This window comes from Solanum stenotomum, chromosome 9 (genome assembly GCF_019186545.1).
Source record: "Solanum stenotomum isolate F172 chromosome 9, ASM1918654v1, whole genome shotgun sequence".
Taxonomy (NCBI): domain Eukaryota; kingdom Viridiplantae; phylum Streptophyta; class Magnoliopsida; order Solanales; family Solanaceae; genus Solanum; species Solanum stenotomum.
The window spans coordinates 18,674,162-18,690,958 of record NC_064290.1 but is presented as its reverse complement, the minus strand read 5'-3'; the positions used below and the strand labels follow the sequence as shown (position 1 = coordinate 18,690,958).

General features: G+C 36.9%; 1 protein-coding gene across 3 annotated transcripts; it reads left to right on the top strand.

Annotated features, from left to right (window-relative positions):
- The first annotated feature begins 1,549 nt into the window (after positions 1-1,549).
- On the top strand, positions 1,550-15,830 carry LOC125875960 (uncharacterized). Of its 3 annotated transcripts, none has more exons than XM_049557038.1 (15): positions 1,550-1,681; positions 1,883-1,968; positions 3,038-3,569; positions 3,661-3,925; positions 4,768-5,063; positions 6,688-6,873; positions 7,059-7,793; positions 7,894-7,988; positions 8,081-8,131; positions 8,253-8,341; positions 12,066-12,668; positions 12,780-12,854; positions 13,589-13,659; positions 13,748-13,805; positions 14,636-15,830. In XM_049557038.1, exons 3-15 carry the CDS (start codon positions 3,154-3,156, stop codon positions 15,518-15,520), a joined length of 3,825 nt encoding a protein of 1,274 aa, XP_049412995.1. In that variant the 5' UTR covers positions 1,550-1,681; positions 1,883-1,968; positions 3,038-3,153; the 3' UTR covers positions 15,521-15,830. The 3 variants fall into 3 exon arrangements, with proteins under 3 accessions (XP_049412995.1, XP_049412992.1, XP_049412994.1); XM_049557035.1 differs by having other exon boundaries at positions 8,072-8,131; XM_049557037.1 differs by having other exon boundaries at positions 3,018-3,569; positions 8,072-8,131.
- The last annotated feature ends 967 nt before the right edge of the window (positions 15,831-16,797 follow it).

Sequence of the window (16,797 nt, the reverse complement as noted above, 5' to 3'; positions counted from 1 at the left end):
CCTTCAAACCTTGACGTTCAAAAACTACCTATTCACGCTAAGATCAGTTTCGGAAATTCTACTCGCCCGAATTCGATTTCGTAAAGCCGTACGGGCTCCTTAACATCTTGAATATCTACTCATGTGATCAAATTCATAATTAAATCTCTCATTCATTACTAGATTTCCCTAGACCTCGCTTGACTCAAATTTCGTCCGAATCTGGATTAGGCTAGGAATTCCCAAGTCATTACCCAAAAGTTTTTCTAGCCCAAATCTTTCCCCATTGGCTTTTCCATAACGACAGGAACATGTTGTTACAATATATTTGACATTTATTATATCATAAACTTTGAGCACATATTGTAATGTTCCATTTCTTGTGAATTTGCTTAACTGTGAAATGACCATTTAACCCTTCCTCTTAGCTTTTTAATGCTTAGCTTTGGTTGCGGGAATGGTTGGTGTGGTCCCGGATGTGATCGGGTGTGTTTTTGCCCCTTTTGAGTTGAGAATATTTTATATGGTTGACTTTGGTTAACATTATGAGTTTATATGAGGATTTCGTCAATTTTATTGAGTCCGTAACGTCGAGTTTGGTCTAGTAAGGTAATCGGTTAGAGTCCCGAGACTTGAGGGGTATTCGGTCATAACCATCTATTTTTTGAAACCCGATGATTCCATTAGTTCTAAAACATATTTCATGATGAATTTGCACTGTTGGTTCGTGTTTATAGGATTCTGAATGAGTTTCAAGGGTCAAAAAGATGTTTTCAAGGTTGCTTGTGTTAGAGGTGTTCGTGGTTTGGTTTGGATAAGTTATTGGTTAAAATCAAAACCAAACCAATCTAGTTAGTTTTTTAAATTTCTAAAACCAAACCAAACCAAATGAAAAAATATAACCGTCGGTTTGGTTATTGTCGTGTTGGTTTAGTTTTTCTTGTTTTTTCGATTTGGAAGTAATAAATTTTTTGAGGACATACGTATCTCGATAAACTTGGACACTTAGTACGTGAACAATCCACATAAAAGCTATTGTCGATTCAATTAAGCAATACTAGAGTTATTATTACACGAACAAAGTGATTCAATTAAGAGAAATGTGATTATCTTATGTAAGTTAGGGTAGGTAAAGACTACATAAATATGCCATTTAATTTGACCTCATTTTATATTTATGCTTTTCAACTTTGGGTGTGCACAAGTAAACACTTAAACTTGTATAAAATTGAACATATAGATGCATGAGCCCTACGTTACATAATAACACCATGTAGAGACGCAAATTGCCATGTAGGATGTCACGTAGGACACTTATGCCCCGTTTGTTTAATTTTATACATGTTTAAGTGTCTACTTATGTACACTTAAAATTGGAGGATATAAATGTGAGCTGAGACCATGTTAAATAGCATATGTATGTATTATACCTATTTTTTTTACTTTTTGAAATTTATAAAGTTAAAGAAAAAGATAAAAATGTGTTTGATAATACTTTTTTAATTTTTTTTTTTTTTTGTGTATTAGCAAGACATTTACTTTTTTTTTTTTCTGGACAAATTTAGCAATAATTTGGTCCGGGCTCAAATTAAAAGCGGGCCAAAATCCGGTGAAAGAAAAAAAATACGATCCATGTTATTTCTCGACCGACCCTCCACCACCACCTCCTCTTCTCACCGATCGACGACGTCCGCCGTCTAATGTAAAATCCTCTTCTCCTTTCATGCGTTTATGCAAATATTCAATAAATTTGTGTTTGGATATAGTTTTTTTCTCTTTTTTACTGCATACCAGATTTTTTAAATAAATTATTTGGGTAACCATTTTAGAATTCGAGAATTTCAAAACCCTAATTGAACTCTGAGTTGATATACTTTCTGATGTATATTATTGATCATTTCAGAATTTTGGCATCGAAGGTTGTCCAGATCACACGGTCTTTTTTTTTTTTTTTTTTTAGAAGTGGATTTATACAGTATAAGTTACCAGGTAAAAGATTTAATTTTTTCTGATGTTTCTTTAGTAAATTTGTCAAAGTTATTTGTTTGTTTGTGATGCTGGTGATTGTTATTTTTGGCATTCTGTTTAAGCTAAGTAATAAGAGTATTACTAGAAATTGTGGGTGTCAAATATGAGCATTTGACTTGAAAGGTGATGATTTGTTTTGATCATAGAAGATTTATTAGTAGAGCTGTGGATCTAGCATCAGTGGAATGATTCAAAGTAGAAAGCTGAGTATGACTAGATTGTCTAAATTGTGTACCCTGCTTGATGAATAAGGGAGGGAGGAGGGGAGGGGGGGGGGATAAAAAGACAAAAAAAATTGAATTCAATGTTTATTGTGATGGTACATGTGCTAGTCTGAAGAAAAGGTAAAAAATAATTAGCAATAGAGCATTTATTGATGTAAATGTTTACTTCAACTGTTTTAGCTCGTCTATTCAAAGTTTTGAATGACTAGACGTGCAACATCTTCTTACTAGTTCAACATTTAGATGTCATCCCCTTCTGTCGGCTGTTTTTTCTCTTTGTTGGCTTGGATACTTTAAATTAGTGAATGATAGTTGATGCACAGAAGTTGCAGGATTGCATGACAGTTTTTATCATGGAAGAAACTTTTTAAATTCTTTATCTATTCAGCTTATTATTGATGGCTTCAACGTTTAGGAGTGTTTATCTTCTTGCTCGTTTCTTTCTGGAATTCCATGGTTACACATATTGAACCTGCTTACACCGTGGTGTAGTTTGTCAGCCTATGCCTTAGATACCACTTTAAAAGGTTATTATGCATTTAGGATGACTTTTCAGTATCATTGATCTCCTTGGCTTCTTTACCGTTTCTGTTTTGATGTAGATACTTGTTCAAACATCTTTATATGCATTAAACTCCTTCATGTTAACAATTTTTTTTTTGATAAAGAATGTTAACAAATTGTTCTATTGCTTTGCATGTTCCCTTTTAAACTTTAATTAGGTTATTTTCTTTCTTTTTTCGTATTTATGGTCTCCGTGGACTCTTCTGAGCAGATCTTATGTAGCCATAATGGTATCCTTGCAGGTTGTAATCATCACTATCGGATAGTTAGCTGGGTTTCATGCATTGCTGTAGAGTATTGCCATGCACCTCTGTGTCAACTTGGCGGGTAGCACGAAGAGCGTGTTTAAGCTGATGCGATGTCAGCATCTAGCAGATTTGATCTATCTTCTAATAGCCCAGATAGACCATTGTATGTCTCCGGGCAGCGTGGGTCATATGCATCTGCTTCATTGGATAGGTCTGCTAGTTTCCGCGAGAACATGGAGAATCCAATCTTATCTTCTCTTCCTAACACGACAAGAAGTACTTCAACAATTACACAAACAGATGTCACTAACTTTTTTCAGTGCTTGCGTTTTGATCCAAAAGCAATGGTGACAGAGCACAAACTTAATAGGCACAGTGATTTCAAGAGACTCACTGGTTTAACTTTAGGCATGCCAGTAGAGGATTCTCCTGTGGTGTCTTCTAAAGGCAAACCGTCCTCTTCTCCCTTTCCAGAGGAAGCCAGACGACTGAAGGCTGGTCTTCGGGAAAGCTGTACTAAAGCAAGGTAGTTATTAGAAACTTAGCTCCATTGCTTTATTTTTATCCGGCCTACATGGATAGAGATTTGTTTTGATTTATTTCCAATGAAATATCAGGGAACGTGTAAAGATATTCACTGAATCCTTATCTGTGATCAACAAATGCTTTCCAAGCATTCCATCAAGGAAGAGATCTCGGTCAGACGTTTTATCGAATGAACGACCCAATGTGTTATATTCAAGTGACCGGTCTGTTTCAGGAGCAGGCATTGGTAAAATAGGAACCCAGAGTGGTTATGAGTTTGAGCTACAGAAGTCCGAAAAAAGGACCAAAAATGCTGTTCCAAATAAGCGCACTCGAACTTCTATGGTGGATCTGAGGGTTTGTATTTTTCCTTTGCAGTTTTGTTGCAATTTTTTAAAACTTTATTCAGTTTTTCGAAATTGGGAAGTTCCCTGTAAATGTATACTTCCTAGTTAAGATTCTCTTTCTTAATTCATCTCCCATCACTGCATCTATGCTGATGAATTGCCTAGACAGTGACACACTGACACTATCCTTACCTGATTCGTTTGTTATTACTGCATAATATTGTTGAAGGCTGGTTGAGGCTGTCTAAAACGCTAAAAGGAGTTGGATGCTGTTGAGCTCTAGGATAGACTTTACCTTATTAACTTGCGTAATGTTGAGTTTATTGTTAAGTGCTTTTCAGATACTTTCCTGGTCTATACTGATAATACTTCATACATTTGAGGAAGTACAGAAGTAAGAAGCTTTCGAAGGGATAGATAATGACTGTGTATTTGAGGAATTTTCTTATTTTCATTTTGATGGCAGCCATGAGGCCCTGTTAGTTTAAATGATTAGGTGTCTTTTGTAGAGAATTATAATTTTGTGTAGGCTGTCAATATTTAGTATAGTGCTTGTATTTAGGATTCTCCCACATCAATAAAATTGTATTTCTTATAAACATAACAAAAAATAAATTAAAAGAATGTTTGGTCCATGTTCCTTGTCTTTATTTTATTTTATAGGTAGATATCTTCCTTTTAAGATATCCTTTTTTCTTGTTATGGATGGGTGAATTTCTTTCCTTGTTCTTGATGTCATCTTTGGCTAGACAACATGCTCCTTCACCTCAATTTATTCATTTTCATTCATCAACCATGCATGGAATCAGTTCCGACATCCTCAAGACTGATGGATATGTTTTATTGAATTAGCCGGAGGTACAAGCAAGCACTCCATCAAGGCAATCTGGGATTATGGATAGAGATAGGGAGATATTGAGACTTCCAAATAGTAGCACAGTTCATGGAGAGGACCGGATATCATCCATTGCTGTAGAGGGCTGGGAGAAGTCTAAGATGAAAAAGAAGCGATCCGGAATAAAGCCAGATACTACTGGAAGCTCATCGACATCAAAACCTATGGATGGCCACAGGGAACCAAAGCAAGGATTGCCGTCCCGTCTTATAGCTGATGGCCGCTTGAGGTTTAGTGATACCCATGGCTTCAGGTGTTGTTTCAAATATCAATGTCAAATTTAACCTCCAGCTTCAATGTGTGTGGTTTAGATTTTGATTTGTCTTTATCTGCCCTTTTTCTATGAGAACATATATCCGTATATGAATTGCTGATGTTCTATTGGTAGATTACCTTTCTGTGGTTGAGTATCATTTGGACTTTGGAAGCACTTCTTATCTGAGAAACCTTGCTATAGATTATATATTAGGTGCACTGATCCAAAGAGCAGCAAATCCTATAGTAGAAGTAGAAAAAGCTTCCTAACCTCCCTAAGGATTGGGTTGACCGGGAAAACAATTACCCCCTCCATTTCAATTTGTTTGTCTTACTTACCTTTTTAGTCCGTTTAAACAAAAAATCTTTTTTTTGGCAACTTTTTATTTCTAACTTTGCACATGCATGTTTAAGACCACAAGATTAAATGACATTTTGGTACATTCTACATATATTTAATCTAAGACTACAAGATTCAGAAGTCTTCCTTACTTTCTTAAATTCCGTGCCAAAGCAAAACTATACAAACAAATTGAAACAGAGGGAGTAGTTGCATATTTGGTGAATGTCTCCTTGAATTTGCAGCAGAGCATGCTTATGGGGTCATATGAAGAAAGGGGAACTAAATCCGACCATAGGAGAAAAGATTGTTCTTTCACCATGATGGGGTTAAACTGACCAGTCAGTTGCTTGTTATTTATTTGTTTGTCTGCTTCAGCCATGATTTGTATCCCATGTTGCACAACAACAACATACCAGTTAAATCCCACAAGGGGGTCTGAGGAAGGTAGGATGTGCACAGACCTTACCCCTACCTTTGGGGGTAGAGAGGTTGTTTTGATAAACCTTCAGACCATAGGAGAAAGGGGGACTGAATCAGACAATAGGAGAAAAGATAGTTCTTAAACCGTAATGGGGGTTAAACTAACCTCTCAGTTGTTTATTTATTTGGTTGTCTGCTTCAGCCATGATTTGTATCCCATGTTGAACAACAACAACATACCAATTTAATTCCACAAGGGGGTCTGAGGAGGATAGTATGTATGCAAACCTTATCCCCTACCTCTGGGGTAGAGAGGTTATTTTCAATAAACCCTCAGATAAACTGTTTTTGAAACAGGATTGCAACAATAATGTGACTGCAAAATAGCAAGAAACAAAGAAAGTGAAGCATTAGGTAGTAACAAACATTGAAGAATAAGAGAGTTCTAAGTTTTACATGCTGGAAACATCAATTGGGTGTATTTGAAGTTGGACGAGCTTTACCCATCAAAAGAAATTTGGGAAAGCTTTGTCCTTTCTAGATGAAGTATTGAGAACTTAATTCAAGAGGGAATACTTTAGAAACTTGCTTTCTCTATCTCACATGTAGATTATTTGGGAACTAATATATTGTAGTTGAGATTAAAAGGGATGGCATCATATTTTTTATAGGAAGTGTAAAGAGTAAAATTTATAATCATGTCGGTGGTGAAAGAAAATACTACCAAATACTAATACTCAATTGTACCCACTTGTAATCTTTCTTTCCTTGGTTGTTCAAGATCATTTTTGCTACAGCGTAACTGATAAGTATTAGCCTTGTTCTTTACTCTGAACTGACTTTTATTATTTTCAAGTAGACCTGGAGCTGCTCCAGGAAGTACTGGAACTGGAAAAGCTGATGGTGTATCACAGCAAGTGCCTTTAGGAATGCGTTCTTCCATGTCCAAGGTTGACCAAGAGAACAGTCTCCATCTCATTGATCGAAGAGACCAACAGCCTATTGGTTCAGAGAAAGAAAGGGTGAAGATCAGAGCCATCAAAAAGTATGGGACTCGACTTCTTTTATCGTCCTTTCTTGTTCATTTTGGTTGAATGTGTACAATGTAACTTTTGGAATTTCATCTTTGCTATTATGCTTTTGAATCATTGTATGAGAGATATCCGTCTTAGTTTTTTTTCCCTCATATTCTTACTTCCCTTGGATGTTCATTTTATTCTATTTATGCAGTAAAACAAAGACAGCTGCTCGAGAAAATTTCATATCTGCTACTCCTTCAAGTACAAAAGTGAATTCTGTTGCCCGTGCTCCACGATCAGTTTCAGGTGTTGCACCAAAATTATCTGCAGTGGTTCAACAGGCAGCTGTTGCTAATGATTGGGAAACCTCTCCCTGCACAAGCAGACATCCATCTGCTGTCGGGGCAGGTAATCGTAAACGCACCTCTTCTATGAGGTCGTCATCACCACCTGTTGCTCAGTGGGCCAGCCAAAGGCCCCAGAAGATCTCTCGACCCGCAAGAAGGGCTAATTTTCCTATTGTTCCCAATAATGATGAAAACCCTTCTCTTGATAGTACAAGTGATGCTCTCAGTAATGAAAGGCGTCTTTGTGGTTCTTCCCCTCAACAAGTCAAATTAAAAAGCGATCACTTCTCTTCAGCTGCTTCTGAAAGTGAGGAGTCCGGGGCTGCTGAAATCAAGTCCAAGGACAAGAGCAACAGGTCTGATGAGGTAGATGAAAAATCTGGGCCCCATGTTCAGAAGATGTCTTTGCTGCTCCCACCAAGGAAAAGTAAGAGGGCTAGTGGGGAAGATCATGGAGATGGTATTCGTAGGCAAGGGAGGACTGGGAGGGGTTTTACCGCCACTAGGAATCCGATGACATTGATGGTTGAGAAGCTTGGAAATGTTGGAACAGCAAAACAACTCAGAAGCTCTAGACACGGTCTTGATAAGACTGAAAGGTTGAACCTTATCCCTATATATATTTTTATGGTTGGGCCTTCTCTTCCATATTTAATGCGAATGAATAACTGTTCTTCATTTACGTGACTATCTATGCAGCAAAGCAGGCCGACCTCCTACCAGAAAGCTTGCTGATCGTAAAGCTTACAAACGACAGAAACAAGCGACAATGAATGCTGCTACTGATTTTCTAGGTAGTTGTAGCAACAATGTAGCTGGATTGTATAGGTGTTGAGTCACTCTCCGCTTTGGTTGTTCACTTCTCTTTTCATTTCTCTTGGTTCAGATGATGGGCAGGAAGAGCTTTTGGCTGCTGCAAGTGCTGTTACCAACACTGGTACACTATCAACACCCTTTTTTTTCTGCTAACTAATCCATCTAGTTTGCATTAATTTGACAAGTTTAATTTGTAATTCTTTGAACAATATGTTCTTTTGATGGACCTGTTTTTATTGCAGCTCAAGCCCTCTCTAGCTCATTCTGGAAGCAGATGGAGCCACTTTTTCGATTCATATCAGAAATAGATACAACCTTTTTAAGGCAGCAGGTGATGGTTGTTTTGTTTTGTTTTGTGGATTGTGTAATATTTCCCTATAATACTTCGGTTAACTTCTGGAAGTTGCTAGTTATTCTGCAAAAAACATCTAGCTATGACGACAAGTTTAAATTGATACCCGTCTTTGTCAACTGCTTAACGGACACATAATGGGCTCATAGTTTCTGCTGGAATCTGAATTGGAAACTTTTGACCAGACTATTTGCATTTCATAAGTTTTTGTTTAGGGGGAGGGAAGGTTACTTACACCTCAGTTATTTGCACTTGATGAATGTTTTAATCTTTATCATTAAGTCTGTTTGTTTTCAAGGTTAATGTCATTAAGATGTTCATTTGATAATTTGAACATAGATGACAGTTCACTGCTACTCCATCAACTTTCAACCACCATACCGCTAATTATCACCATCATTCACAATCACCATTTGCTATTGCCTAGCAGTATCATCCCCCCCCAAACAACCACGGTTGATCACTAGTGCCAACTGCCAACCACTATACCTTAAGATACTATCCACTACCACCATCCCAAATCGACACACACAAATCACCATGTTAGTCACCACCAATATTGTCATATAAAATTTTAAAATATTTTATTGATATAATATTAGGTCAATTTAATGTTTTATTTTAATTTTATTGTTTTTGAAAACGAAGACAAATTTTATACATTCAGATGTTGAGAACACAAACAATGTTCAACTATTTAGTATTCAGATTTTTATGCAACATTTTAATATTCAGAATTTTAAATCTTAATACACATCTTAATATTCAGGTGTGAAGTTTGATTCAGATGTCTTAAACAAATGAGACCATATTATCATGTACTCCCCATGTTTCAATTTATGTGAACCTTTTTCTTTTTTTGTTTGTTAAAAACAAGAATGACTGCTTCCAAAATTAAGAAATAATTTAATTTGAACTTTTCATTTTACCCCTAATATAAAGCTTTTATAGCCACTCAAAATGTTATGGTACGTGAGACCACAAGTTTCAAAAGTCTTAGTCACACAAATGTTATGACATGTTTAAGACCATTCTAAAAGTTTTCTTTCTTAAACTCTGTGCCCAGTCAAATAGTTTCACATAAATTGAAATGGAGGGATTATAGTTTGGTTAGATATGCTGCATTGTTTTATTCCCTTCCACACAACATTTTTTTTCTTCTTCTTCTTTTACTTGGGTTTGATGGACTTGAGCCGAGGGTCTTTCGGAAGAAGCCTATCTACCTCCACGAGGTAGTGGTAAGGTCTACGTACACTCTACCCTCTCCGGTCTCCACTTAGTGTGATTTCACTGGTTATGTTGTTGTTGTATGGAATGGAGTGGTGGTTGCCTTTGCATCCAGCGTGTGACTATTATAATTGTGTGCAGTACTAATTGACATTGCTAAGGTTAATTTATAAATTCTCTTTTGAAGTAAAAAACCAAGAAAGGATTGCTATAATGTATATCCAGTTGTCATTCGTATGGTTATAGACCATCAAATAGAAGTGGCGCAACAAATAATGTTGGTATCTTTTATTATGAGTAGCAAGTGCATGAGAACTGAGAAATTGTAGTAGAGTTGGTAGGGAGTGTGCTGGAGAAGTTGTACTAGAGTTGGTAGGGAGTGTCAACTGCTATCATGCTTTGTCCTTAAACTTGTCGAGCTTATTAATTTATATAGAGAAAAAGATCAAAATTGTCCCTTATCTTTGGCCTTGAGACTCAAAATGATCCTTATCTTTTTGTATGGAGCACTTATAGTCCACCTCCTTTGGAAAATGGTGCACCTTTCTTAAATGTCCGTCTCTCATTTTAACAGAAGAGTTGTCCACATGGTTATACTTGCGGATGCCACTATTTATGCATGGCTTGATCTAAATCATGTTATACTATGTAATAGCCACTTTATCGTCCACTTTCATTTGTTAACTTTTTCATATTTTTCTCAACAAGTTTGTCTGCAAGTACATGGATTTCTGGGAGTGTCTTAGCTAGAGGAGTGGAATTTCGCAGTACTAGCTAGAAGTTAGCGGTGGTTGTTTGATTCGGTTTTGAATGTTATTGGTTCGACTTCTCAGCATTTATAGATATGCTAAATCATTATAGAAAGTTAAGATTCAGTGATTAATTTATTGATTGTATATCAATTTAACAGATACTTCTCATTAAATAAACATTGGAACCTAATCAAGGAGCCTGATATTTTTTGTCAAACGTAGAATTATAGTTTAATAATTATTATCAGGAGTTATCGGTTAGCGCTAAGAAAAAACACAAACCATTACAGAATTGATAATTCACAAAAAAAATTCTAAACCATTACCAATTGTAATTTCTTTGAGCCGGGATCTTTCGAAAACAACCTTTCTTCCTGGCAAGATAGAGGTAAGATCTGCGCACTCTACCCTTCTTATACCCCATTTATGGGACTATACTGGGTATCTTGTTATTGTTACCAAATGATAAGATTAATAACTCATTACCGATAAACCAATAATAATTTTTTTGAGAAAGGTAACATTAAACCAATAATATTTTGTCGTTTCAAGTTATTAATTTTGGTTTGTAACAAAAAGGTTGGAGACCAGACCAATATGATTTTATAAATAAATCATCTGCTCATAATATTATGGAGATTATGAATAATGGAGCAAATTTTTAATTGTGCACCAATGGAATTGAAGGTTGGATCAGTGTGTCCATGATACTTAATAATTATGACTTCTTTCTCTGAGAAAAGAGAAACCCGATCATATCTCCCTATCTAACCTATGAAACGTTGACATAAGCAATAAAAATAAGCTAGTTGGTAACTGCTTATGGCAAAGAATAACAAATTCTATTAACAAGGTAAGATCTACTCTCTACAATGAGACGAAGAGGAAAGACAGAACACCTAGTTTTTTAGGGGATTTTAAAAAAATGTGTGACATGCATGTGAGCGGCTACCGTTAGTGATAGACTGAAAATATTTGGGAGACTAGAACTGCACCATTTTTACAAAGGAGGAGGACTATTAGTGTTTCTGTGAAAGGATGAGGATCATTCTGAGTCTTAAGGCAAAGATAAGGGACTTGGTCCTTTTCTCAGTTTATTTACTTATAAAAGATGCCCCTTTCCTTTTTCTTCTTTTTGTTTTGGAAATGGGATGGGCGTGGGAGGTGTTTAGCAGGTTAATAATCCATGCCATCAATCCTGGAGGAGCAACCAATTCTTTTCTTTCCGTTTTCTTGTTAATGATACTTTGAAGTTGGAGGCTTCTGTTTTCTGTATTCTTAAGAATTCTTTGAGAATATTTTATTATAAAAAGAATATTGTATTATAATTTTTTTTTCCAGCTTCTTTAGCTTATAAAAGAAATCATAAAAAAATTTGTGCTCAAGTTTGACATGCTCTTTGGCTTTCTACTACCTGATCCTTATGGGCCATCTTGTCCCATTACTGCAGTTTTTCTCTTTGACTAGTGGAGGGGGGGGGGGTATGTGAGAGTGGTGGGATAATGTGCATAGCTTTCCACCTTTATTGTCCCGGGAGAAGTCTTTGCATTTATCATCGATTGGCAATGCGATGCTTACCTTCTTGCTGTGAAAAAGTTTGCTTGATCAAGATTAAAGAAGTGTTTGACCATATCAAAGTTGCTTTAATATCATCAGACTGGTGCTATGCCTCTAGTTATGATTTTTGCTGGATGCACTAATCTTCATTGTTCTACTTGTAACAGGTAAATCATGAGACCAACCTTACAGGACCAGTATCTGACCCTTTTGATGCTGATGGTTCCAGTTTAGTCCCAAATGGGTTTGGGTTGACTGAGTTTGGAGGAGATACAAATGAAACGCGGAGTCTTGAAAGTACCGTGGACCATGTGGCCTCTGGAAAGAGCAAACATAAGGATATTTCCTTGTACCAAAGAGTGATGGCAGCTCTAATACCTGAAGATCTATATTGTAGTGGGAATGAGGATCTTAATTCTGATGGTTATCGATCTGGATTTGAAATGGAGATGAATTTAGAATCAGATACATCTTGTGCACAAATATTATATGGCAGTGAAACTTCCAAATACCCTGCCTCTAATGGATACATAACAAATTCCAGTGTGGGTCCCTTTGATAATTCGGAGCAAGTCATGGACTGTAATAATGTTACATCTGCCTCAGACATGGGCGGTTTTTTAAACTATGATCATTCACAAAAATGTTTACTTCCACAACAGCGAACCTTGCCTGGCTTTGTCTGTTCTGAGTATCAGTATAATGAGATGTCTATTGATGAGAAACTTCTTCTTGAGATTCACTGTATTGGAATATATCCACAATTGGAGGTAGGTTTTAAGGATCCTCAGCATGTTGTATGGTGATAGTTCTGTATTTTGTGCTCTCTCACTTCGATCAACTGTTCCTTGGTATGCTAATTGGTTATGTGGTCTATGCAGTCTGATTTACCACATGCAGCGGATGAAGAAATCAGCATGGACGCGAGTAGATTGGATGAGAAGCACCAGGAAATGGTAAGTCTTATTTTGAATTGGTACATTCTTGAGTGATCTCTCTGCCTCTGTTTCTTGTGTCTTGCTCAGTGTCCTCTTGCTTATCTTGATTTGTTGAGCCAACTGCTGCTGGACCAAAAGTGATTGAGCTTTCAAACCTAAATCGATTCACATTCTATAGTCACTTAATGAGATAGAATTGGATATTTAGCATGTAGGTTGGATACCTCTTCAAGGATTGAGATGCTCATTGAATTAGCATCCTCATGGGCTCGGGAAGTTTCTTTAATGCTTTAAATTTTGAGTTGAATATTCAAATGTGGGTCAGTACAATAAAAGCATCTTTGCACAAGGTTCTAGCACCATGCCAAATGCGTATGAAGAGCAAAGGTGTTACGGAAAAGGGAAATGAACTTCTCACTCAGAAGGAGGACGGAACTTACAGATTCTAGAGCTTTTCTTTTAACTTTCCTAGAGCTTATTGCTTTTTCTTTTAACTTTCCCAGAGCTTATTGCTTTCTCCTCTTGTGAGTTATATAGGCCTGAAGTTTAAGTAGTTCCCTTCCGCTATTGTTCCTATCTATATTGGTTACAGTGCAGTTGGGGTGTTTGAACCACTGAAGTGCCTTTGCCTATCAGCCTGCTGTCTATAATTCTTTCAATGGTGCTTTTTACTTTTACTTTTATGGAGTGTGCAGCCCACTTAAATTGTTTCTGCTGGGAGCCTTTCTCATGTGATTGTGCTTGTTGCATAGGTTTCTAAGAAGAAAGAAATTCTGGGAAAGCTGTTGAATTCAGCAGCAGAGACGAGGGAGATTCAAGAAAAGTATTGTGCTTCTTTCAGATGCATGACCTTGATCCTTGCTTAGCACTATTCATTGACATAATAACTAAAGCATTTAATTGTTTTATAGGGAGTTCGAACAGCATGCTCTTGACAAGCTTGTGGAAATGGCATATGAGAAATATATGGTAGGTTGAACATTTTAACCAATTTCTTTCCTGGTCATTAGATTGTCCTCCCAAAATTTAATGGAATAACTGTATATTACCAATGGATGGATGGGGGATCAGAGTTCATGCATCTGTTATGGTATCAACTGATTGCTAAATTGACATAGCTTTGGAACTCATGCTTCTTTTTTCATCTTTGTGGGTGAGTTTTTATCTCCCCTCTAAAATGACCTTGAACTGAGTATCTAATGGTAGGCTTAGGTGCCTTACTACTGTGGAAAAATATTTCCTTTGGTTTAGATGTATATTTTTCCCGTCACTTCTGCTCAGCAATTTACTTGGGATCAATCTCCATTTTTGCTTTCCATATTTCTTATAACCAAAATCATACTGTCTTGATATCATTCCAATTTTTGCCTCCAGGGCAAAAGCGGGAAACAAACGTCATGCTCCTGCCTTTGTTTCTTATATATAATTTAATGTTGGATCTGCAGTGTTCTACATATAATTCATTGCCCACAAATGTTTGATGAGTTGATATTTTTCTGTCTATTTGTCTGTCTTTGTGAAATCGGTGTTCTTGATTGATTTCACGGCGATTCTGCTTGTTTATGTCTCTAGTTCTCTCTTGTTCTGCAGTCAGTTAGTTAGAATTGAGTTATCTTGGTTGCTAATGGTATCATCTATCTTTAGTATCTTCTTTTCATTGTAGTGCATTAGGAATTGTGCTGACTCTTGTATACTGCCTCTAGTAGTTGATAACAAAATTGTGTCTGTATTGTCGGAGCATTAAGTTGTAGTTGAACTTGTAAAGAAAATTGTTCATTGACATTGTCTTGCCTTGGCAGAGATGTTGGGGTCCAAATGTGCATGGGGCAAAGAGTGCTAGTGGAAAAATGGCTAAGCAAGCTGCCTTAGCATTGGTCAAGCGAACTTTGGATCGATGCATAGAATTCGAGGAGACAGGAAAAGGCTGCTTCAGGGAGCCGTTGTATAAGGATATGTTCCTTTCTGCTATATCCCGCCTTAGTGATGGACAAACAGATTCCAACACTGACAGTGAAGCTGCAAAATCTTATTTTAGCCCACAGCAGAGCCCATCTCTAAACCAGGACATACTTTATGAAGCCAATGTATATTCTGAAGCAAGTAGAGTCAAGCGGAGAGAGTTGGAAGATGTCCTTGGTACTAGCATTGCTGCATCTTCTGGTGCTCTGTCAGGTGTTGGATGTTCACTTTCAAGCAGTGCAAAAGGGAAGAGAAGTGAGAGGGACCGAGAAGGAAAAGGAAATGGCAGAGAGGCATCATCTCGTGGTGGATCAATAAAGATTGGTCGACCTGCCTCTTCCAGTGTTAAGGGAGAAAGAAAGCCTAAAACAAAATCTAAGCTTAAAACTACTCAATTATCCACTTCTGTCAATGGGCTTCTAGGAAAAATGTCAGGGCAACCTAAAGCAGCAGCGTCTTCAATTGTGAATTCAAGTGATATCAGTGCCAGTGGCACTGGCAAGGATAAGAATGATTATGACTTGGATGAATTAGAGGATCCCATTGATTTGTCTGGTCTACAACTTCCTGGAATGGATGTTTTAGGTGCCCCTGATGACTTTGATGGTCAGGGACAGGACATAGGTTCATGGTTGAACATAGATGATGATGGATTGCAAGATAATGACTTTCTGGGCCTTCAGATTCCAATGGATGATCTGTCAGAATTGAATATGATGGTTTGAAGCCATCTTTGCTATAGTTCCTATTGATTGTCGATCTCTGGAGAAACGGGCTTCTGTGACCGTCAGTCCGTAATTAGGGCAATATATTCTTTCAGATACTTGTATACGACTTCATTTTGAGTGAACTCTCCCACTCTCTTGGGTTTTGTCCCTTTCAACTTACTTTGACTGTAAAGGTTTTGTACAACTTTTAAGATAGTATCGTAGTTATAGTACCATAGGAACACTGTATTTTAGCAATACAGGTAAGGAAATGATGTCCTCTGTACATAAATTGTAAGTGTTCAATAAACCCATTTTATTTAAGTCATCTCATCCTTCTGTTACCAGTTTCAATGTTACCTAATTATATAGGTTAGTTGCTCATTTTGTCTTATTTGGTGTATTTCTTCTACTATCTAGCATACTATGCATTTGCCATCATGATCACATTTTTTTTTGTCATTTATATGATTCAGGAACTCTTATGGTTTGCGATTGTAGGATAAGCTCTGATGGCTTATCGATGATATATTGGTGGTTCTCATTGTTATCTATTATTATAAGGAGATAGCTAACCTATTACTGAAACCTGCAAGTTCCATGTTCTGTCTATTAGGTGCTTTTGCTGTTTGTAGGATATCAATTCGCAAGGAATTGTTAACATCAAAGCAAGACAAAATGCACCTCAGGTATATCACGGGCAATGAAAAATTGCATTCTTCACAGTATTTCTTTGTGGTCGTATTTAAACTAACTGGTTTTGTATTAGCTCTGATTTGAATTTTTATGACAGATTCCCTCCTCACGTTATAACTGTGAAGGAAATCTTTTAACTTGACTAGCGTTTGGGGTACATCCTGTGGAGGTAGCATTCTAGTCTATTGCTTTTATATGTGTCAAGTCTGGCTGTATGTGGGATCTTCTCTTTTGGAATTGTCTTGTATGCCTCTGAAGGTTCTGCATTTATGTTATTTTTTATTGGATATGGTAGCATGGTGACTCGATACTGCAACCATACTGGTTGTATTTTTGTATTTTTTTATTTTAGTGATTATATTTCCATATTCCTTGAGCCGAGATTGCCATAAGATTGAGGAACTGCAACATGTTTTCCCTCTTTTGTCATACTTAACAGAGGATAACCAGAAAAGATTGAGGGAGGGGGAGAAAGAAAACTACTTCAGACACTGCTTGAAGACAGGGTCAGATAGTACCAGCGTGAGCAATAGTTGTTATTGGCCATCCATTTGCCATACTGTTAGGAATCTTCTCTGCCTTATCAGGTAAAATATTTC

Bases quoted from the DNA above. Each gene is read 5' to 3' on its own strand.
- LOC125875960 (XM_049557035.1), top strand. From the start codon at position 3,154: ATGTCAGCATCTAGCAGATTTGATCTATCTTCTAATAGCCCAGATAGA. The intron at 8,342-12,065 runs GTGATGGTTGTT...TACTTGTAACAG, and splicing joins CAACCTTTTTAAGGCAGCAG to GTAAATCATGAGACCAACCT. The intron at 12,855-13,588 runs GTAAGTCTTATT...CTTGTTGCATAG, and splicing joins ATGAGAAGCACCAGGAAATG to GTTTCTAAGAAGAAAGAAAT.